The following is a 25593-nucleotide window of genomic DNA, read 5'->3' on the forward strand; positions in this document are numbered from 1 at the left end:
CGCCGGTATTTCAGGTTTCATCGAGTTGCACACCTGCACCTACCTGCCCGATCATGCGTCATGCGCCCCTGAGGCTTTTTAGTCCTTTTCGACTTCCTTCTGTGCCCTCCATTACCCCCACCCCTCTTGTTTGTCTTCGACTCTCCTTGTCAACCCCTTCGATTGGTACTCAACTCGAACCCCGTAACGTGAACAATTCCTGTCCCCGATTCGTCCGGACTCCACCCTGTTTTCCCCTAATCCTCTCGCTATCCTTGGATTCCCGCCATTTCATGAGCCTCTTCCCTCTCTCTTCATCATAACCTACAGCTCTCAGCACCTGTGACCTCTCGTGAGACAACTTCCTCTCTTAAACTCTTCCAAATAGAACTTTCACGAACTCCAGGATTTGACTGCACGTCGTAAACATTCCGAGCTCTTCGCGCTCACCTGCTCCAGTGTGCACCTGCTCCAGCGCGCACCTGTCGGTGGTGCAGGGAGGCCTCGTGCCCACGAGAAATGTCCAAGCAGAAGAGTTTTAAAGGGAAACTTGCCAAGATCTTCTCTAAAAAGGGCTCCTCTTCTGCAGGGTCGTTCAACAAGCAGCCCCCATCTCCGAGCAGTCCACGGAGGTCTCTGCACGAGGTCGAGACCGTTTCACTTTTTGGGGACAATGAATTTTCCAGCGTGGACCCCGTTTTATTTCATGAGAATACAGAATTATCCAATGCCGAGACCAGATCCCTAGGTTTTGATTTTGGGACCACAACGTCCGGACGTATACGTCGTACCAAGTCATGGAGCTTTCGTCGCCCTTTTACTCCGTTTAGAACTCTGCTGCCCAACTCATCCAGGTAACCATCGGACACACCTGAGTGTCAGAGAGCTGTGCCATGCTCACTAGATAATCGGAAAACTACCTCTTTATATCGTTACCAACTCCTTCGGTATCGATGACACCTCTTCATACACTATCGCCTGTTTCATGAATTGTTTAATGTTTACCGTACTCACCTGACTTCACCTGACTTCACCTGACTTCACCTGACTTCACCTGACTAGTCATTATTGTACCTAAAGGATAGACTACAGGTCTTTAATGGATCTCAACGTTTCTAACCACAAAGAAACACTTCCTCAGTTCATGCAGAACATGTGAACCGAACCACCCACTCACTCGCACACTGACATAAATGTTTCGTACTTTCTAGGAGGGGAGAAAATCTGAAATGTCACAGACTGATGTAACTGCAAGCCAATATCGCAGAAAAATCACAAAACAGTCGGAAAATGTCCTCAAACAAAAATGCCAACAATGGACGTGACAATCAGAGTGATTGCTGGGCAATGCTAACAATGGAGGTTATAATCAGAGTGATTGCTGGGCAATGCTAACAATGGAGGTTACAATCAGAGTGATTGCGACGCAATGCTAACAATGGAGGTTACAATCAGAGTGATTGCGACGCAATGCTAACAATGGAGGTTACAATCAGAGTGATTGCGAGGCAATGCTAACAATGGAGGTTACAATCAGAGTGATTGCTAGGCAATGCTAACAATGGAGGTGACAATCAGAGTGATTGCTGGGCAATGCTAACAATGGAGGTGACAATCAGAGTGATTGCTAGGCAATGCTAACAATGGAGGTTACAATCAGAGTGATTGCTGGGCAATGCTAACAATGGAGGTGACAATCAGAGTGATTGCTGGGCAATGCTAACAATGGAGGTGACAATCAGAGTGATTGCTAGGCAATGCTAACAATGGAGGTTACAATCAGAGTGATTGCTAGGCAATGCCAACAATGGAGGTTACAATCAGAGTGATTGCTTGGCAATGCTAACAATGGAGGTTACAATCAGAGTGATTGCTAGGCAATGCTAACAATGGAGGTGACAATCAGAGTGATTGCTAGGCAATGCTAACAATGGAGGTTACAATCAGAGTGATTGCTTGGCAATGCCAACAATGGAGGTTACAATCAGAGTGATTGCTTGGCAATGCTAACAATGGAGGTTACAATCAGAGTGATTGCTTGGCAATGCTAACAATGGAGGTTACAATCAGAGTGATTGCTTGGCAATGCTAACAATGGAGGTTATAATCAGAGTGATTGCTAGGCAATGCTAACAATGGAGGTTACAATCAGAGTGATTGCTTGGCAATGCTAACAATGGAGGTTACAATCAGAGTGATTGCTTGGCAATGCTAACAATGGAGGTTACAATCAGAGTGATTGCTTGGCAATGCTAACAATGGAGGTTACAATCAGAGTGATTGCTGGCCAATGCTAACAATGGAGGTTATAATCAGAGTGATTGCTTGGCAATGCTAACAATGGAGGTTACAATCAGAGTGATTGCTTGGCAATGCTAACAATGGAGGTTACAATCAGAGTGATTGCTGGCCAATGCTAACAATGGAGGTTACAATCAGAGTGATTGCTAGGCAATGCTAACAATGGAGGTTACAATCAGAGTGATTGCTGGCCAATGCTAACAATGGAGGTTATAATCAGAGTGATTGCTTGGCAATGCTAACAATGGAGGTAACAATCAGAGTGATTGCTTGGCAATGCTAACAATGGAGGTTACAATCAGAGTGATTGCTGGCCAATGCTAACAATGGAGGTTACAATCAGAGTGATTGCTGGGCAATGCTAACAATGGAGGTTATAATCAGAGTGATTGCTGGGCAATGCTAACAATGGAGGTTACAATCAGAGTGATTGCGACGCAATGCTAACAATGGAGGTTACAATCAGAGTGATTGCGAGGCAATGCTAACAATGGAGGTTACAATCAGAGTGATTGCTAGGCAATGCCAACAATGGAGGTTACAATCAGAGTGATTGCTTGGCAATGCTAACAATGGAGGTTACAATCAGAGTGATTGCGACGCAATGCTAACAATGGAGGTTATAATCAGAGTGATTGCTGGGCAATGCTAACAATGGAGGTTACAATCAGAGTGATTGCTCGGCAATGCTAACAATGGAGGTTACAAACAGAGTGATTGCTAGGCAATGCTAACAATGGAGGTTACAATCAGAGTGATTGCTTGGCAATGCTAACAATGGAGGTTACAATCAGAGTGATTGCTTGGCAATGCTTACAATGGAGGTTATAATCAGAGTGATTGCTGGGCAATGCTAACAATGGAGGTTATAATCAGAGTGATTGCTGGGCAATGCTAACAATGGAGGTTATAATCAGAGTGATTGCTTGGCAATGCTAACAATGGAGGTTACAATCAGAGTGATTGCTTGGCAATGCTTACAATGGAGGTTATAATCAGAGTGATTGCTGGGCAATGCTAACAATGGAGGTTACAATCAGAGTGATTGCTGGGCAATGCTAACAATGGAGGTTACAATCAGAGTGATTGCTGGCCAATGCTAACAATGGAGGTTACAATCAGAGTGATTGCTGGCCAATGCTAACAATGGAGGTTACAATCAGAGTGATTGCTGGCCAATGCTAACAATGGAGGTTACAATCAGAGTGATTGCTGGCCAATGCTAACAATGGAGGTTACAATCAGAGTGATTGCTGGCCAATGCTACCAAATGCCTCTTCCACCTCTTATTTGATAACTTTTGCTGTACTTACATCAAAAAAACTTACTGCAGCTGTGAAGTTTTAAATAAGGAACTAATTCTAATCACAAATTCTTTATTTAATTGAGTTATTTAGTTGTTTGCAGAATGGAACCACAATCCACATCATAAAATATATCAACCACAATCCAGCACTCACAGCTCGGATTTGCATCCGGACCATAATTAAATCGAATCGGCTTGTCACTACTTCATTCGTTAAATTGAATGTTAACTTGGACAATAAACTAATGTTTACATGGACATGACTCAAGGAAGAGAGGGTGAATTAAGTAACTACTTGGTTGGTCTCTTGTCTGAGCTCAGGGGTTCCACCTAATTCATGTGATATTGTCTTACATGGTTTCTTTGTTTTCCCTTTAATAGTCATGTGCTGTGTCCATCACGTCCTGTTGTACTGAGTAATTGGATATTATATTTGTGAACAGCCTTTCCTCATCTCTGGAATCTGGTGGAGATGGAGCTGAAGAAGAACAAGGTGTGAGCCTGAAGGACAAAAGGCATGACAAACCTGGACAGTGGGCTCACCGGTCAAGGAGAAAGAATACGCGAGAGGTAAGAATCCACTCGTGAGCTCCAGTGTCTTTCTGTATTCAACAAGTTGTCACAAACTACCACATTCACTGGGGCCCAATGCATGACTCTGCTTCATCAGCTCCTACATACCCTATACGATCCGCACATACCCTATACTATCCGCACATACCCTATACTATCCACACATACCGGAATCACATTCACATACCCCATACTATCCACACATACCCCATCCTATCCACACATACCCCATCCTATCCACACATACCGGAATCACATTCACATACCCTAGACTATCCACACATACCCTATACTATCCACACATACCCCATCCTATCCACACATACTCTATACTATCCACACATACCCCATCCTATCCACACACCCTAAGCTACCTGCACATACCGGAATCACATTCACATACCCTATACTATCCACACATACCCCATCCTATCAACACATACCCCATCCTATCAACACATACCCTACACTATCCATACATACCCTATACTATCCCCACATAACGGAATCACATTCACATACCCGATACTATCCACACATACTGGAATCACATTCACATACCCTATACTATCCAAACATACCCTATCCTATCCACACATACCCTATACTATCCACACATACCGGAATCACATTCACATACCCGAAACTATCCACACTTACCCTATACTATCCACACATACCCTATACTATCCACACATGCCCTATACTATCCACACATACCGGAATCACATTCACATACCCTATACTATCCACACATACCCTATACTATCCACACATACCCTATACTATCCACACATACCCTATACTATCCACACATGCCCTATACTATCCACACATACCGGAATCACATTCACATACCCTATACTATCCACACATACCCTATACTATCCACACATACACTAAACTATCCACACATACCCTATACTATCCACACATACCCTAAACTATCCACACATACCCTATACTATCCACACATACCCTATACTATCCACACATACCGGAATCACATTCACATACCCTATACTATCCACACATACCATATACTATCCACACATACCCTATCCTATGCACACATACCGGAATCACATTCACATACCCTAAACTATCCACACTTACCCTATCCTATCCACACATACCCTATACTATCCACACATACGGGAAGCACATTCACACGGCTATCCTATCTGCACATACCCTACACTATCCACACATACCCTATCCTATCCACACATACCCGATACTATCCACACATACCAGAATCACATTCACATACCCTATCCTATCCGCACATACCCTATATTATCCACACATACCGGAATCACATTCACATACCCCATCATATCCACACATACCCTATCCCACCTGCACATACCGGAATCACATTCACATACCCTATCCGATCCACACATACCCTATCCAATCTGCACATACCCTATTCACATACCCTATCCTATCCACACAAACCCTATACTATCCACACATACTAGAATCACATTCACATACCCTATACTATCCACACATACCCCATCATATCCACACATACCCCATCATATCCACACATACCCTAATCACATACCCCATCATATCCACACATACCCATCATATCCACACATACCTTAATCACATACCCCATCATATCCACACATATCCCATAATATCCACACATACCCCATAATATCCACACACACCCTATCCCATTCACATACCCCATCATATCCACACATACCCCCATCATATCCACACATACCCAATCATATCCACACATACCCCATCATATACACACATACCCCATCATATCCACATGTACCCCATCAAATCCACACATACCCAAATCACATACCCCAACATATCCACACATAGCCCATCATATCCACACATACCCCATCATATCCACACATACCTTTTCCCATTCACATACCCCATCATATCCACACATACCCTAATCACGTACCCCATCATATCCACACATATCCCATAATATCCACACATACCCCATAATATCCACACATACCCTATCCCATTCACAATCCCCATCATATCCACACATACCCCATCATATCCACACATACCCTAATCACATACCCCATCATATCCACACATAGCCCATCATAGCCACACATACCCCATCATATGCACACATACCCTAATCACATACCCCATCATATCCACACATAGCCCATCATAGCCACACATACCCCCATCATATCCACACATACCCCACTCACATACCCCGTCATATCCACACGTAGCACATCCTAGCCTCACATACCCCCATCATATCCACATATACCCCATCATATACACACATACCCCATCATATCCACACGTACCCCATCAAATCCACACATACCCAAAGCACATACCCCAGCATAGCCACACATAGCCCATCATATCCACACATACCCCATCATATCCACACATAGCCTATCCCATTCACATACCCCATCATATCCACACATAAACTAATCACATACCCCATCATATCCACACATACCCATCATATCCACACATACCCCATAATATCCACACATACCCTATCCCATTCACATACCCCATCATATCCACACATACCCCATCATATCCACACATACCCTAATCACATACCCCATCATATCCACACATACCCATCATATCCACACATACCTTAATCACATACCTCATCATATCCGCACATATCCCATAATATCCACACATACCCCATAATATCCACACACACCCTATCCCAATCACATACCCCATCATATCCACACATACCCCCATCATATCCACACATACCCAATCATATCCACACATACCCCATCATATACACACATACCCCATCATATCCACACGTACCCCATCAAATCCACACATACCCAAATCACATACCCCAACATATCCACACATAGCCCATCATATCCACACATACCCCATCATATCCACACATACCTTTTCCCATTCACATACCCCATCATATCCACACATACCCTAATCACGTACCCCATCATATCCACACATATCCCATAATATCCACACATACCCCATAATATCCACACATACCCTATCCCATTCACAATCCCCATCATATCCACACATACCCCATCATATCCACACATACCCTAATCACATACCCCATCATATCCACACATAGCCCATCATAGCCACACATACCCCATCATATGCACACATACCCTAATCACATACCCCATCATATCCACACATAGCCCATCATAGCCACACATACCCCCATCATATCCACACATACCCCCATCATATCCACACATACCCCATCAGATCCACACATACCCTAATCACATACCCCATCATATCCACACGTAGCCCATCATAGCCACACATACCCCCATCATATCCACATATACCCCATCATATACACACATACCCCATCATATCCACACGTACCCCATCAAATCCACACATACCCAAATCACATACCCCAACATATCCACACATAGCCCATCATATCCACACATACCCCATCATATCCACACATAGCCTATCCCATTCACATACCCCATCATATCCACACATACCCTAATCACATACCCCATCATATCCACACATATCCCATAATATCCACACATACCCCATAATATCCACACATACCCTATCCCATTCACATACCCCATCATATCCACACATACCCCATCATATCCACACATAGCCTAATCACATACCCCATCATATCCACACATAGCCCATCATAGCCACACATACCCCATCATATACACACATACCCCATCATATCCACACGGACCCCATCAAACCCACACATACCCAAATCACATACCCCAACATATCCACACATAGCCCATCATATCCACACATACTCCATCATATCCACACATACCCTATCCCATTCACATACCCCATCATATCCACACATACCCTATTCACATACCCCATCATTATCCACACATACCTGAATCACATACCCCATCATATCTGCACATACCTTATCCCATTCACATACCCTATCATATACACACATATCCTAATCACATACCCCAGCATATCTGCACATACCTTATCCCATTCACATACCCTATCATATACACACATATCCTAATCACATACCCCATCAGATCCACACATACTCCCATTATATCCACACATACCTCATCATATCCACACATACCTCATCATATCCACACATGCCCCATCATATCTAAACATACCCCATCATATCCCCACATACCCTATCCCAATCACATACCCCATCATATCCGCACATACCCCATCATATCCACACAGACCTCATCATATCCGCACATGCCCCATCATATCCGACATACCCCATCATATCCACACATATCCTAATCACATACCCCATCAGATCCACACATACCCTAATCACATACCCCCATCATATCTACACATACCCTGTCATATCCACACCTGCCCCATCATATCTGCACATACCCTAATCACATACCCCATCATAGCCACACATACCCCATCATATCTGCACATGCCCTCTCATATCCACACATACCCCATCATATCCACACATACCTCATATCTGCACATACCCCATCATATCCGCACATGCCCTATCATATCAACACATACCCCATCATATCCACACATACCCTAATCACATAGCCCATCATATCCACACATACCTCATCATATCTGCATATACCCTATCCCATTCACATAGCACATCATTATGCACACATACCCTAATCACATACCCCATCATATCCACACATACCCTATCCCATTCACATACCACATCATTATCCACACATACCCTAATCACATACCCCATCATATCCACACATACCCCATCATATCCGCACATACCTTATCCCATTCACAAACCCGATCATATCTACATATATCCTAGTCACATACCCCATCATATCCGCACATACCCCATCATACCCACACTTATCCTAATCACATACCACATCATAGCCACACACACCCTAATCACATATCCCATCATATCTGCACATACCCTAATCACATACCCCATCATAGCCACACATACCCCATCATATCTGCACATGCCCTCTCATATCCACACATACCCCATCATATTCGCACATACCCCATCATATCCACACATACCTCATATCCGCACATACCCCATCATATCCGCACATGCCCTATCATATCAACACATACCCCATCATATCCACACATACCCTAATCACATAGCCCATCATATCCACACATACCTCATCATATCTGCATATACCCTATCCCATTCACATAGCACATCATTATGCACACATACCCCATCATATCCACACATACCCTATCCCATTCACATACCACATCATTATCCACACATACCCTAATCACATACCCCATCATATCCACACATACCCCATCATATCCGCACATACCTTATCCCATTCACAAACCCGATCATATCTACATATATCCTAATCACATACCCCATCATACCCACACTTATCCTAATCACATACCCCATCATAGCCACACATACCCTAATCACATATCCCATCATATCCGCACATACCCTAATCACATACCCCATCATATCCGCACATGCCCCATCATATCCGCACATACCCTAATCACATACCCCATCATATCCACACATACCTCATCATATCCGCACATGCCCCATCATATCCACACATACCCCATCATATCCGCACATGCCCCATCATATCTGTACATACCCCATCATATCTGCACATACCTTATCCCATTCACATACCCCCTCATATCCACACATATCCTAATCACATACCTCATCAGATCCACGCATACACTTACCACATACCCCATCATATCCACACATACCCCATCATATCCACACATACCCCATCATATCCACAACACCACTCCATTTCCTGAGGTAGTGTACACTGTACTACTTCAATTCAGCAAGGTCAACATACCCTGCTTCCATTCAGTACGGTCCCACACACCACTCTATTCACTCCGGCCCAGTCCACTACTTTATTCACTCTGGCCCAGTCCACCACTCTATTCACTCCGGCCCAGTCCACCACTCTATTGGCTCTGGCCTAGTCCACCACCCTATTCACTCTGGCCCAGTCTATCACTCTGGCCCAGTCCACCACTTTATTCACTCTGGCCCAGTCCACCACTTTATTCACTCTGGCCCAGTCCACTACTTTATTCACTCTGGCCCAGTCCACCACTCTATTCACTCTGGCCCAGTCCACCACTCTATTCACTCTGGCCCAGTCCACCACTCCATTCACTCTGGCCCAGTCCACCACTCCATTCACTCTGGCCCAGTCCACCACTCCATTCACTCTGGCCCAGTCCACCACTCCATTCACTCTGGCCCAGTCCACCACTCCATTCACTCTGGCCCAGTCCACCACTCTATTCACTCTGGCCCAGTCCACCACTCCAATCACTCTGGCCCAGTCCACCACTCCATTCACTCTGGCCCAGTCCACCACTCCATTCACTCTGGCCCAGTCCACCACTCCAATCACTCTGGCCCAGTCCACCACTCCATTCACTCTGGCCCAGTCCACCACTCCATTCACTCTGGCCCAGTCCACCACTCCATTCACCCTGGCCCAGTCCACCACTCCATTCACTCTGGCCTTGTACCCACCAATCATTGATGTCCTGCACACCATTACCTCTCACTCCTACCTTTCCTGGTTCGAGTCCAAACCCCACTCCAAACTTCCCTACTGGTGCTTCGCAGTCCAGGCGTTTCATCGCATTGGAGGAAATGTTAAGCCGGTTGTCCCACCTTCTCGTAATCACTTATGAACGACAAAAATCCAAGCTATTAGGGTCAACCCTAATCAACCCTTCCCTTTTTAATGGGGGTAGGCCATTGTAGGCTCACACTTCTGCTGGATTCTAAATTCCTCATTGTGCCCCCCCCCCACGATGATGTCATCAATCACCAGGTGCTGTATCCGGGCCAGGACTACATCCATGAATGTTTGTTAACTCATCTCTGAGGCTCTGCACATGTTGTTCCATCAATTGGTGATGATGTCTTATCCAATTAATGAAGATCATTGAGTTTTTGGAGAAATTATATAAATAATAAAAGGGCATTTATAATGAATACAAGTACATGATAAACTCCAAGCTGTGATCAAATAATCAGACTTTTCAAGACCCAATCCCCCTCAATCAGAACCATCATGCTTCGGACCAACCCAACCAATCTGAATGTAAAATGAAGACATGATTGAAGGATGATCTTTCTGATGGTTTGTCATGATCAGGTGAATACCCTTTCTACCTGTGGGAGGGTGAAAGGAGGGTAGGAACGGATGCTGGTGTGGGGGGATGTGGGGGGATGTGGGGGCATCTGCGGTTCTTGGCAGCGGAACATCCATTGAGACCCCCTAACTTACCTTTTCCAGCACATGGAGTGTACATCGAATTAACTGGCCAGATGATCACCGTAACTAGTTATCTTATGAATATAATTTGTTGAGTGGAGATAAAGGTGTTCACTTCTAAAGTTTCAAATTACCAGCGTGACGACGCACAACGGGGACTCGACCCAGTGGTATAAACGCTGCACGTAATTGACCTGTAATTGTCATTATTAACTTGAACCTGCATCTTGTTTGTTCCGTCAGGGGACCCATGCCTAGAGAATCCATACTTTGGGGTTCCACTTGGGGTTGCAACAGGGGATTCATGCTCAGGGGTTCCACCAAGGGGTTCGACCAGGGGATCCATGCCCAGAGGATCCATGCCCAGGGGTTCTATCAGGGGTTATACTTGGGTTGTACCAGGACATCCATGTCCAGGGGTTCCACCAAGGGTGCTCCCAAGGGTTCCACCAGGTGATCCATGCCCAGGGGTTCCACTAGGGGTTTCGCCAGGAATTATTTTGGGGGCTCTATGAGGGGATCCATGCCCAGGGGTTCCACCAAGGGTGCTACCAGTGGTTCTACCAGGGGATCCATGTCTAGAGAATCCATGATCAGGGGTTCCACAGGTGCTTTATGTCCAGGGGTTCCACAAGGATTTCCAGCAGGAGTTCTACCATGGGTTCTAATAGAGGTTCCATCTGGGGTTCTACCAGGAAATCCATGCCTAGGAGATCCAGCAGGGACTCCACCTGGGGTTTTACGAGGAGATCCATGCCCAGTGGTTTAATCAGTTCTACCATACAATGTTTTAAACAATTTAAAGAACGGAGTTTGAAATCCTTTTCAGGGGGTTTTCAATCAGGTGTGACGTCGGTGATCAGGTGCGTTACAGAACTCGCAGTTTAAAATCCCAGGAACTTGTACGGAGGTTATCCAGCGACATGAAGTCGTCTCAGGCACACAGCCAAGGCAGGTCGAGGCAACACCGATGCCGCTTAAGTGTGAACACCGCACGCCATGTGACCACGCGCACAGTTGATGTGTGTTGAGCTCATGATTTGCATCAGGGTCTCCAGCTTCCTAAGCTCGGTGAGGAAAGTAAGGGAGAGGGTTGGGGGGGGGGAGAGAAGGGGTGGGTGTGCCACTTCACATCACTCCATGCAACACAACGTGCCGGGGCGGCAAGCAGGGCGCGCCCACCATTGCACGGAGCCCCAGGGTGCACTACTAGAGTCATGGCTGGTTTTATTTCCAAGGTACGGCAGGACACGGCAGAGGCGGATGGTGCTGGAACTTGCCCAGATCGGAGAGGCGTTGCACCGAACACCAGTGTGGTAAAGAGAATTCGCAACTTGTTGGACCGAGGTGGTATAAACCGGCGATCCCAGAGCGACGGAGGTGATTATCAGCGATCCCAGAGCGACGGAGGTGGTGACCAGCGACCCCAGAGTGACCGAGGTCGTAACCAGCGATCCCAGAGCGACCGAGGTGGTAACCAGCGATCCCAGAGCGACCGAGGTGGTAACCAGCGATCCCAGAACGATTCTATGAACCCGAATGAAAGTGCGTCCAAGTCGTTTAGCTTTGATGAGGCCAGTTTGGAGTTGGCCGACCATTCAGTGAGAGCCGGACGATCTCTGGACAGCGCCGAAGGTTTGGGAGTGAGCCAAAGGTGCCCCGTTGGAGACACACTTAAGGGCAATTCAGGAGACCAGGTCTTGGAACAAGATGGAGTTTCAGAGAACCCCCTCACCAAGGGCGACCATGATGTGTTTTGTGATTGTGATGAAAGCACGGATTCCGTGAGTTACAGATCACTGGATACTCTGGTCAAGCCAAGTTCCCAATCCACGGTGAAAGCTGCACACGTGGACCGAGGACCTGAGCATTCTGGCCAATGGTCAAGGTGCGAGGCGGACACATGGAGGCTGCAGTCGGACAGTGGCATTGCTGGAGGAAGGATCAAGCGGAACTTCAGCAACTACAGGTGTGTTTTACCTGGTTACACATTCACCAAGCATGATATGCAGTCCAATTACTGAGTGTGTGTGTGTGTGTGTGTGTGTGTGTGTGTGTGTGTGTGTGTGTGTGTGTGTGTGTGTGTGTGTGTGTGTGTGTGTGTGTGTGTGTGTGTTTTCAAGGTTGGTTAGAGGATGGGGGGAGGGTGAGTGATTACGTGATGAGTTGAGGAGGGTCATGAATGGAGAAGGGGTGGGTGAGGGTGAGTGAGTGGAGGAGGTGTGGGGGAGGATGATGAATTGAGGAGGGTGGGGGAAGTGTGAGTAAGTGAGTAGAGGAGGGTGAGTGAGTGGAGGAGGCGGTGAGTAAGTGAGTTGCAGAGGGTGAGTGAGTGGGGTCCATTCGTGAAGGCAGATTGTAGTTGTAAAAAGTTTGGGAGGGGATGGTGGAGTTCAGGTCGGTGGAGGGTTTGTTTCTTTGTGCAGACAGACACGCGGATGTCGTACAGGTGTACAAGTCGATCTCAATGATGTACAACATGCGGTTTATTTTACATTGTAATTTGATTACCGATGGATAAAGAAAGTAATTGGTTAACGATGCTGCATCAACTGGTAGTTAAGTACAGTAAGTTAACGGTTTCACTGTATTGTGAACTTTCTCTTGATGTTAAAACATATCTTGTTAAAACAAAACATTAACTAATTTGTGTAAATTGAGTGCAAACTGTGTAAAGGTAGTTAAAAAATGAACTGTTAAGAGTGTGTGCTTTGTATTTGGTCCAACTCTGTTCGTAGTGTTAAATTGCCAGGTATGGAGCATCACTGCGTTATGGAAGGAAGGGTCCCGATGAAACATCTCGTGGGGTCATTGATACACTCCGTGTCATGTCGGGGACACGTGTGGGTAAAGCGACTCGACCTGGATTTGAAAACGTTTCAAACATGTTCGTTCGACCTTCACGATAGTCCGGGGTCATGTCACTCGCACGCTGTTGGCTCCGAGATGGGAAAATGAAAAAAAATTCCAAAGAGAAAAGGTTTCAACCACATCGATCGTGTTTCACACCTGTTGAGTGTGGGGTTTGGGAATACAAGTTAACGATTGAGAAGATGCTGTGCCAAACACACCATGACAAGATGGAGGACAAAATGGAGGACAAAAGTACCAAAAAAATGGAGCACAAAAGACTCCGTTGGGCCGGTTACCTTTTGCGGCTGCACCAGGCTGATCCACCAGTTGTTGAGTTGGATGTCAGGGGTGTTACAATCCCTATTGCTGACCCTCCAATCAACTGTGATCTACCTTAATTTGTGGAAACACAGGCTGCAATGAACCGGTTGAAATTGGCTAAAGCTCCAAGGATCTGTGGCATCCATGCTGAACTTCTCAAGGCTGGTGGAGATGCTGCACTCGTGTCATTGCATGCAGTTCTGTGCTCTGCCTGGAATACAGGCATCTTCCCAACTGACTGGATGAGGGGCCTTGTTTTCCCTCTCTGGAAAGGGAAGGGTGATCGCCAAGACTGCAACAACTACCGAGGGGTGACGCTGCTCTCAATGCTGGGCAAGGTCTTTATTCGGATAATTATTGATAGGGTTCGCTACCATCTGCTTGAGCACCAGCACCCAGAGCAGTCAGGCTTTAATGCAAAGCTGTGCGGGAGGATGAAAGTCCGAGTCTTCAGGTCCTTGGTGCTTCCAGTCTTGCTGTATGGATGTGAGACTTGGACTTGAACCAAGGATCTGAGAAGGTGGCTTAATTCCTTTGGTACCAGGTCTCTTCGGAGAATCCTTGGCTATCGCTGGGCGGACTTTGTGTCCAACAAGCGGTTGCTGAGAGAGACTCAAATGAGATTTGTTACCTGCATAGTCTGTGAGCGTCAGCTGCAGCTGTATGGACATGTGGCTCGTTTTCCTGATGCTGATCCTACCCACCAGATTCCCTCACCGAGGGAATCTCGTGAGTGGAGGAGGCCAATGGGCTGAGCAGGTGCCTCGTGATTGCAGCAGGTTGATCGGCGTCTCAAGGAGATGGGGATGGGCCTGGCATCTGCCTGTGGGATGGCCAGACAGAGGTCCCTGTAGTACTGGTGGAAAGTGGACGCAGCGACGCGCTGCTCTGGCGCATGCTCCCATACCTGACCTGACCAACTGGTACCTGCATTACATCTGCGCAATGTCACTTTAAGTCCTCAACTCTCCAAGCCTCACCCTGCCCCCCACAAACCCCAAGTCATCAACCCTCCCTCCCAAACCCAAATCATCACCTGTCCCTCCCAAACCGAAAGTCGTTAACCTCAGCCTCGCAAACCCCAAGTCCTCACCCTCCCCCTCCCAACCCACTTCAAAGCTCTCTTAACCACAACTCCTTAACACCCCCCCAACTAGAACTCCTATATCCCCCTCCCCCACTGCAGCTCCTCAACCCCCCCCCCACTACAGTTCCTCAACTCCCCCTCCCAAAGTCTCAAGTTCTTCCTCCAAACTCTGTCCAATCTTTGCTCCCCCCCCCCCGCAAACCGAGCCCCAACTCTCTGTCCTCTCTTCCCCTCCTCCCACTCACAAAAGTGAAAAAGTATTCTGACATGGATCATTACAAATTTAATATTGTGTCACCACAATCACCAAGTTCGGCGGCATCTTACTTGGAACCTCCTTATCATTATTCGTCAATAAATGGCGATCTCAGTATTCTCGTGTATTTTGTGTACCTGCAGCATTATCCCCGACAATGAACACTTCCCTCACCTTGCTTCTTCCTCACCCCCCCCCAACCCCCACTCTTCTTTCCTTCCAGTCGATCATCGCATCACATTCTCTCATTAAATTAACATTTCATATCACTTTAAATAACGCAGCAATGACCAATGAGTAAAGCCGCGATCGTGTCCAAAGCATCAGGTCCGACCGGAAACATCCAAAATGGCTATTTCCTTTTAAAACATCAATTTTCATCCAATTTGACACGTTTACTGAAACCGAGTCATTAACCATCTTGGTGATTGTGAAAAATGAAATCGGACGCCGAATGAAAGTTAAGGTCAAGCCATGAGAGAGGCAGAAAGTGTGAACCTTACAAAAGAGGCCCATGGAGCCTGAGACCTGCACGGAGGGAACAAAATGGCGGCGATTTGATTTTGAAGCTCCGCCCTGAATAGAGGGACAGACAGACAGACAGACAGACAGACAGACAGACAGACAGGTGGAGAATATATGTGTATATATATATATATATATATATATATATATATATATATATATATCCTCGTCAGATATTAAATAAATATAAAATTGGCTTTTCAGGGAAATACGAACAACTCTCCTTCCCTACCCTGGTTAATCTCTCATGATAAATTGGAATTTGTTAATCAGCATTAACTGGATTAAACTAGCTCGTTGGAGCCAGAACCTCACCTGTCCAAATGGCTCCAGCTGCAACTTGTACAGGTACAACAACATAATGCAAAGGACATAATATGTAGGAAGAACTGTACTTGTATACAGGGTGTCCCAGAAATCACTATTCACAGAACATTAACAAACATTAAATATTATTAATAACATGTTATATGATTGGTTAGATAAGGAATGAAATAATCCAACAGTCATGTGATTGGCTGACCATATTCCCAAACACAAAAAAATAATAATAAAAATAAAAATTAATTATTTTACATTCCGTAGTGCTTTCTGGGACACGTTTAATGTACATATGTACATATCATTATATACATGTCGGTGTAAACGCAATGACCTTGGAAACAATGACGTTGTAAAATCACCAGGGGACCACCACGTCCGACCTTCACTAGCTGGTTCACCTGTCCTTCACTGTGGACTTAACCGAAACAACCCGTGAGCTCTCACCCTCCTTGCAGCACCGTGTGAACCTGTCATTTGCTATTACTATACAGCCTGTGCCCGTTGGCTGCATCGATATCTAGAAGGCATGGGTGTGCTGCTGATGCAGTGCCCCCCGTTTCCAGTAAGGTGGTACTCAATTCGACGACCTCGGAAGGATGACAAGCTGAGTCAACCCACCTGGTGTTAATTAACGGCGAGAGACAGTGGCTCAAACTCAAGACCATAATATGTAAAGCCAGCTACCTTAACCGTTAAGCGATCACCAGGTGTGCTCTTATTGATGTGGTGTGATTCACCACAACGTCGTTTACCATTGCAATGAGACCAAGACCATAAAACCACCGTGCTGGTGCTGCAGGCACAGGATGCTGCAACAATGAGCACGCTGCTCATTGGAAGGGACGTTAAGCCGGTTGTCCTGTCTCTTTATTAACGTTAGGAATTACCGTATTATGTTTGGAGGTTTTAACAAATTCTCCCCGAATGAGTTTAATAACTTGAAAAACAAAAGCGTGTGATGATGACAACGTTTGTTTATGCCTTACCTAAGACTTAAACAGCATTTTCTTGGTGAAATCTTACCTTAGCTTTTGGCAGTTGTGCCGTTCTTTTGGGTAAGTGTGAATGTTCTATTATTTTGAGTGAACAAACCATTAAAGAAGTCATGAGAGACGCACATTTTGATGGGAACTGGATTGTCATGTTTGTTTCCCCGGTGGTGTCAGATCGGAAAGGAAATCGAAAAAACATCCTGATGACGACATGAGCAAGTCGGACACCTTTCCTCGCGAACGACGTCGGAATCAAGATAAAGCTCCAAAAATGTCGGTGTCTGAGCTGATCAAAAGTTTCGAACAAGCCTCGAGGAAGATGAGCACAGAAAACTTCACTGGAAAAGAATTTGCTTCTCAAGGGGGAAACAGAAGAGACGTGGCTCCACATCTGAGTAGAAACAAGAACGTGTCCCGATCGTTCAAGTCCAAAGCAGAGGTACAAGGGGTGGACGACACCTTTGTGTTGAAGGAGCAGGTGGAGGTGAGAGAGGAAGACGGAGGTTTGACCGGGGTAGGGGTTGACGCGTCGTCCCAGGAAAAGACTGCGCCTGCACCCCCAGCGAATGATGGTACTCGCGACAGTGTACGGCATCTGAAACAAGAGGAGAAGGAGGAAGAAGAGACCGCACATCGTAGGGCTTTTCCTAGCATCGACCAAGGAAATTCCACACCCACACACACTCACGCAGGTGTGAAACAGCACCAGAGAATTGAGCTTCCAGGGTCACATGGAGGCCACCTTGATTTCAAATCAACAATCGCGACACCATCGGAATGTGATTGTACTGACGGTTTGAATGTTTCTGATCGTTCAACCCAGCTCGCACCGAAGGATGGGACAACACGAGGTGTTCGACAGGAAGATAGGATCGACGGTCAACGCATTGACATCCACAAAGCCTCTGATGCTTCCGCTATCGGTGAAAGCGTGGATTGGGCAGATTCGTCGTCACCTTCACCGAAAAAGGTGAAAGTTCTCACTGAAGGCAATGATGAAATGCACAATTTGGAATGCTCATCAACACTCATGACCCAGAAGTTCGATCAAGGCACGAAGACAAACGGCAATGTACCAGAAAACCATTTCAGCAGAGAATCTGAGGCAGAACAAGGAGAAGCTCTTCCTGTCTCCAGAAAGAGAAGGGAAGGTACTGCATCTCACTCTAAGTCCTATTCTGGTTTAGAGGTGCCAGCTCGAACTGCACGGCCAGACGGACAAACCAAAAATGATACCGCTCCATCAATCGGTGTCATTCCCAATGAACCAGCAAGGGAAAATGAACATGAGGAGATATCCACATCGCTGGAAACATCTGGAGGTGCTCCTGCTCACCGTGCAGAGAGCTCTTCGAACACCGAAGATGGTATGGAGGTCACATCAATCGTTCAACCAAAAATTTCGAGATCACAAGAAAAGGAAAAGGAATGCAATCTTCCCGTATCACCATCAGCAGGTTCATCCAGAATGGAATTTCCAAAAACAGAGGATGTACAAACAAATGTGGATAAAATGATGACGGAACCTAACAATGCAGATGATGAAGTCAGTCCATCCGCGGTTTCAAAGTTTGGGTGGAAAGACAAAGAATCGGAAAGCGAGATGGTGCCGGACAACCCAGGAGAAATGGCAAAGCTCCTCGATGTTTTGAATAACATGGATGACACAGAAAACCCGATACCCTACCGGAAAGGAGTCAAGGTCGGGCCCAGACGCAACCCTGCGTGGCCGAAAGACCAGTTCCTTTACCCCATTCGAGAAGATTCGTTTCTCGAGACGCTCTTGGAGAAGGACGTCAAGGCGGGATTACAACCAAAATTAAATATCACTCCGAAGAACGAGCATGGCTCACAAACCTTGAGCACCCAATGTGATAAATCAGAATCCTATTCGAGGGCTCGACCCTCAATTATTTGCACTCGGACCAAGCTGGCTAAACGACCTCCCAGAGAATTCAAATACGGCTCGGTTGTCCCACAGAGCTCGCCTTCCAAAAATATGGGATTGTTAAAAGAACATGATGATGGTGAATCACAAGCATTTAACGATCATCCCGCGGAAGGACATTTACAAGAGTACCGAGAGATGGATCAAGGTACCTGTGAGGATCATCCCATGGAAGGACATTTACAAGAGTACCGAGAGATGGATCAAGGTACCTGTGAGGTGAATGTTCCATCTCAGCTTTGCAAGTGCACACGTCATGAGGATTCCTACAGCCTGGTGGGACCACGTCCTGGAAAGGTAATGTACGAGCTATTTGGTCTTGTACTCTAATTTGTACATAATGTATTGTTAAAATGTTTGGACGTATTTGTTTAAAAGTTAGATGTGTAATGTTTTGTTGAGTTGTTTCGGATGGCGTGTGCTCCAGATAGTTTTGTTTGAGGGTCCAGGCAGAGACGGGTGCAGGTTTGAGGCTTGGGGTGATGAGCCAGACTGCAGCCAATGGAAAATCCGTGGGGATGCCTGTCTGCAGGTTCTGCGAGGCTGGTACGTACAAGTACAATAACCGACATATTTTAAATCCTTTTATATTCCGAATCATTCTCTTCCACTATCTCTGTTACACTGAGAACTGGGATGGACTGGTGAACAATGGAGTTTTATTCACTTTTCACAAAAATGGAACCAACGAGCTTGTCAAGTGGGTTTCCGCTGTGTGCTTCCCTTCCACCCCCCAGCCCCCCCACTTCAAATGGCATCGCAGCTGACTCCGCTCATGAGAAGGCCGAATACCTCAATTCTGTGTGAAAATCTTATGTCCCTAACATCTCTCTCTCTCTCTCTCTCTATCTCTATCTCTATCTCTATCTCTATCTCTATCTCTATCTCTATCTCTATCTCTATCTCTATCTCTATCTCTATCTCTATCTCTATCTCTATCTCTATCTCTATCTCTATCTCTATCTCTATCTCTATCTCTATCTCTATCTCTATCTCTATCTCTATCTCTATCTCTATCTCTATCTCTATCTCTATCTCTATCTCTATCTCTATCTCTATCTCTATCTCTATCTCTATCTCTATCTCTATCTCTATCTCTATCTCTCTCCTCACCCTTCCCAGTCATTCCCAACACGTCCTGGATTATGTGCCTTTTGCACCTGTAAAGGTGGAAAAATTTCTGGCAATCTTTGACTCTGACTCTGCAACTGGACTGGGCGGCATCAGCTAATCTATCTATCGATATATTAATGAAACTCTCATCTTGAATATGTATGTATGTATGTTCCCAAAACACAGCCAAAATGGTACACGATAGTGCAAAAATTTTCGGCCCACCTTACTCACCATTCTCCTGCGGTGTGCAGTATCAAGTTTCGTTCAAATCAGGCAACGAAAAAATTATTTTAAAAATCAATTCCCGATTCAGGCAAGTACTCTTCGGGAGAATTTGATCAATGCAAACAACCTCAGCGGTATAGTTTGCTGGAGCTATCTTCTTCTTCTGCTTCTGTTTTTTTGAAATGATTTTTTTTTTTATCAACCGCTGTCGCAACGGGAACCCAACGGGTTCATGGGTCGTCTAGTGTGTCCTAAAATCCTGCTCTGCTGCTCATCCACATCCTCTCTCCACCCTTTTCACCTTGTCATTTACCATGGGGCATCTTCCATCTGCTTGGAAACCAGCCAACAATGCAGCATTACATAAAAAAGTGCAAAAACCGATCCCCTTAACTACAGACCAATTAGGCAGCAGAACTCCTCAGACCTTGCCAAAATCACAAACTGGTCAAACACTTGGAACATGTCTTTCAATCCTGAGGAATCTGACACACTCACTCTCTCCGAAAGGACCAAAGCGCAAACCTTCCCATCTCCTTTCTCAACTACCCTCTTAAAGAGATCCAGTCACTCAAACTCTTGGGTCTCAATCTCAGCCATGATCTCTCTTGGGCAAGCCACAGCTCCAAAGCCAGATGCTGACTGGGCATCCTCCATCATGCAAAGTCCTTCTTTGGGACACCTGAGCTCCTAACCACCAACAAGGCTTTCATCCGCAGCTTGATGGAGTACTGCTCTCCCCACTGGACTGGCTCCCTTGCCTAACACCTTGCTCAGCTTGACACCGCGGAAACCAAGGCCTTCAAGATCATCGACATCTCTCACAATGAAGCTGGGTCTATGGGCCTATCACTTTGCCATCACCGACAGGTCGGTGGTCGCTCTGTCTTCTTCTGCCTCATTTTTGGTCTTACACTCTCTGCCCTCACCTGCTTTGTCCCCCCCCCCCTCCACCCCACCTCTCCCAAGTATCTTCAGGATGCATGTGGTTTACCAGCAACCCCTTCCTCGTGAAACTGCATAATTCCAAAACAACTGCTCACTTACACTCATTTATTCCACTTTTCCCCCCTGTGGAACCACCTTCCACATTCTCTTCAATCTCATTCTTCCCTCCAGGTCTTCAATACAGCTGTTCACCACCATCTCAGGTCATCCTCAATCCAAAACCATGATCTTTTCTGCACTCGTTAAACCACCCCTGCCCCTCACAAAATTTTACTGATGTATCCATCTTGTCCACCCCTTGTTTTCTCCCCTTCCCCTCATCCCTTGTTTGTCCAACTCCGTATACTTCCTCCCTCTGCCCTGCTGTTGGTGTTTCCCCTTTCTCCTGTTCTTTTTGTTTTGTTATGTCCTGATCTGTTCTGTGTCCAAGCTCTTCCTTGAGCCTTGACCACGTATTTAAAACAAAACCCTTATCCCTTCCTTAACAATCACAACTGCTAAGTATTTCCTGTTTGGTTTATCTAAAAGAGGTAGCCAACCAAACATTCCCGTAATGGATTTACAGAGGAGTGACTGACATCAACATTGTGTCTTAAGGTACCCCGAAAGGTTTAAAAGGATTTTGTTCCTTTCACAGCTGGATCGTATACGAAAAGCCTGACTTCCAGGGGCAAATGGCGGCCTTGGAGGAGGGGATTGCAGAGTTGGCCCAGCTATGGGGCTCGGGAATGCCAGATGCCACCGTTGGCTCTCTGAGTCTCACCGTTCGGGTATCACACATATCTTAACTCACCGAGACTTCTCATTTCTCTTTTATTATCAGGTCCCATTCTTTATAGGTAAGTGACATAACCACAACCCCTAACCCTTCCACCTGGACTCATTGCTTCCCGCAGAACCACAGCTTACCGGCCATCTTGCTGTTTCCAGAGGAGCATTGTCGTGGGCGATTCACACGTTACGAGCAGGAAGAGTCAATGCTGCGGATTTCCACCTATTCAGCTGGTCCAGCTTCCATCACCGTCTACTCAGGAACGTAAGAACTACCTTATAGCCGTTGTCAGGGTTACTGTGCAGACATGGCAACCATTGCCTTTGCTGTTCACTGATTCAGAGAATATTTTGAATAAGCCTATTATCTGGCGAACTTTACTGGACTATTCTTTAACAACTTCCAACTTTAACAATCTTGATTTCTGGTTCTGGGTTTGGAGCATCGGCAGGTCTCCTTCAGGGCTCTGCTGACGATCTCAAAGTTAAGTTTCCGGTTGTTATCTGTCCCGTTTTAACTGTTTATTTTCTCACCTACATGTTACTGTGTGTTCCTAGTTCAGTTTAGTTTCAAAAATCATGCTATTTTGTGAGATTTCGTCCATATTGTCTTACCGAGTGCTTGAGGCCTTCCCATCCCTCCCCTCGGTGAACGATCGTGTTTATTTGTCTTTTCTCCCCATTACCTTCAATTTCTATCTTCCCCACTTTCCCAACATCCCCCATCCCTCTCAACCAAACACTCTATTTCTTGTCTTAAATCCCCCCCCCCCCCAAAAAAAACCTTTCTCCTTGCACACTCATGAGGCTTGATCCTTATTCTTTTTCTTCTCCGTCCTCTTCTTCCTCCTGCCGGCACACCATCTTCATTCTACTGAGCTGACCCTCTCTCGCCGTTATCTTCACGATTTCTTCCTACAACCTTCCATTGCGGAATCTTAGCTGTTCTTCAAAAATACATCAAAAAATAATAATCTTCCTTGTATCCTTTCTATCTCGACACACCCTGTAATGACGTGTGTCTCTCTCTCTCTCTCTCTTCCTGATACTTTTCATCGACCCAGCAGCTTCACACTGCATTTACCGTCCAAATTTACCACACACTTCCACGATTTTACTTCAACCTTCCCTTTTCCGAATGTTACGCAATCCTTATTTAAAATAAATAATTTCACTTTTGACTATACACCTCCCATAGCCACGTGCTTCTCCCGTAACCACTTGATCTGTTTACACCCCCTGCGTTTACCGATCCAATTTCACCATTCACCTCACTATTTTTTTAACAACACTTCCATGACCTAATCTGATGAAAACTCTCTCAAACAATAATAATAATAATAATAATAATAATAATAATAATAAAAACGATCTCTTATAATGCTTCATCTTCCTCTTTCACATGTGTGGTACGCTTTACTGTATCATAATGCATTATTCTACAATTTAAACAGACTGCTCTCAATTCGACCTTTCCTTCGTACCTTGCCAAAAAAATCCAACTGTTACAGCATTTCTTCTCTCCATTCTCTGAATTCGCCTTTATTGCCTCCATCAAGAACTGTGTTTAATCGCATCTCTGACCTTAAACTTAAAAAAAAACCCAGTTTGCTTTGAATATTTGCTTTCCATTAACCGTTCTTTTTTCCCAACTTCAGTGCCAACTCACCCCTCTCACCCCTCACTCTCAAAGCAAACCATCACACTCTTCTCCCTCCAAGCCTCCCTCTCAACTCTCTCAAAAACTCCCCCTCACCTTTCTCCCTCAACTCTCCCCACTCACCCTTCTCAAAGTTTCCCCCTCTCTCATCCACAAAGCTGCCTCCTTCCACTGCCCTCTCACTTCCATCTCTTCACTCCATCTACTCAAATCCTCAACTGCCTTCTTCCCCCTCTCTTGTCCCCCTCTCCCCCAGCACCACAAAGCCTTTTCTCCTCCTCATCTGGCTCCTTCCCCTCGCTATTCTGCAATCCCCCACACTCTTACAACAACCCTCCTTACCCCCCCCCTCATCCCTTGTCCTATCCTCCCCTCTCCTCTCACCCCTGCACCCAAAGCCTCCTCCCCTTCCTCTTCATTTACAGTGTGGACCTCAAATATCCGGAGCCTTCACTCAAACCTTTCAGATCTTTCCATACAGGTTGCCACTGACAAACCAGACATAATCTGCCAAACAGAAACTTTCCTCCCCCAAGACGTCTCTGACTCCCTAGTATCTCTCCCTGGTTACTCCATCCTCCGGTATGACAGACCTGAGCCTCATCCTGGTGGAGGAGTTGCTCTCTTCATCAAAGACTCCATTCCTCACTCTCCATGCACTGCCCTCACTCCCCCACACCCCCAGGAATACCTCTGGCTATGGCTTCCCCTCCACTCCCACCTCATGTTTATATGTGTACTGTACCGTCCACCAAACAGTGATGACTCCATCTACACCTCACTATCCGAAAACATGGACCAACTTCCATCTTCTCATCCAAATTCTCTCTTCCTGATATGTGGTGACTTCATTGTCTTCAATTATGTGGTCATCATGCCAGTTGGCTGGGTGTGGGTACCTCTCTCACCTGTCATGGCACTTCAGCAAAAGCTTTCTGCGACTCATTGGGACTGACTCAATCGGTCAACTTCCCGACCCGGATCTCAACCAATGGTACTCCATCTCTTCTGGATCTGATTTTGACAAATTTCCCTGACAATATCTGCTGCTCTTCCTTCTCTCCAATAGTTTCT

The 25593-nt window shown here is 45.9% G+C and overlaps 1 protein-coding gene across 1 annotated transcript in view; it reads left to right on the plus strand.

Annotated features, from left to right (window-relative positions):
- Positions 1-362: 362 nt before the first annotated feature.
- Positions 363-25593, plus strand: part of LOC147011319 (uncharacterized) — a 57595-nt gene continuing 32364 nt past the window's right edge. The window contains exons 1-7 of the mRNA XM_085857014.1: positions 363-833; positions 4030-4156; positions 12732-13462; positions 18026-20096; positions 20227-20345; positions 22726-22858; positions 22985-23124. Coding sequence (XP_085713140.1) covers positions 499-833; positions 4030-4156; positions 12732-13462; positions 18026-20096; positions 20227-20345; positions 22726-22858; positions 22985-23124 — 3656 coding nt within the window. The 5' untranslated portion in view covers positions 363-498. The remainder of the gene's footprint in view (positions 834-4029; positions 4157-12731; positions 13463-18025; positions 20097-20226; positions 20346-22725; positions 22859-22984; positions 23125-25593) is intronic.

Source organism: Eptatretus burgeri, chromosome 15 (genome assembly GCF_056783735.1).
Source record: "Eptatretus burgeri isolate ZD-2024b chromosome 15, Ebu_testis_v1, whole genome shotgun sequence".
Taxonomy (NCBI): domain Eukaryota; kingdom Metazoa; phylum Chordata; class Myxini; order Myxiniformes; family Myxinidae; genus Eptatretus; species Eptatretus burgeri.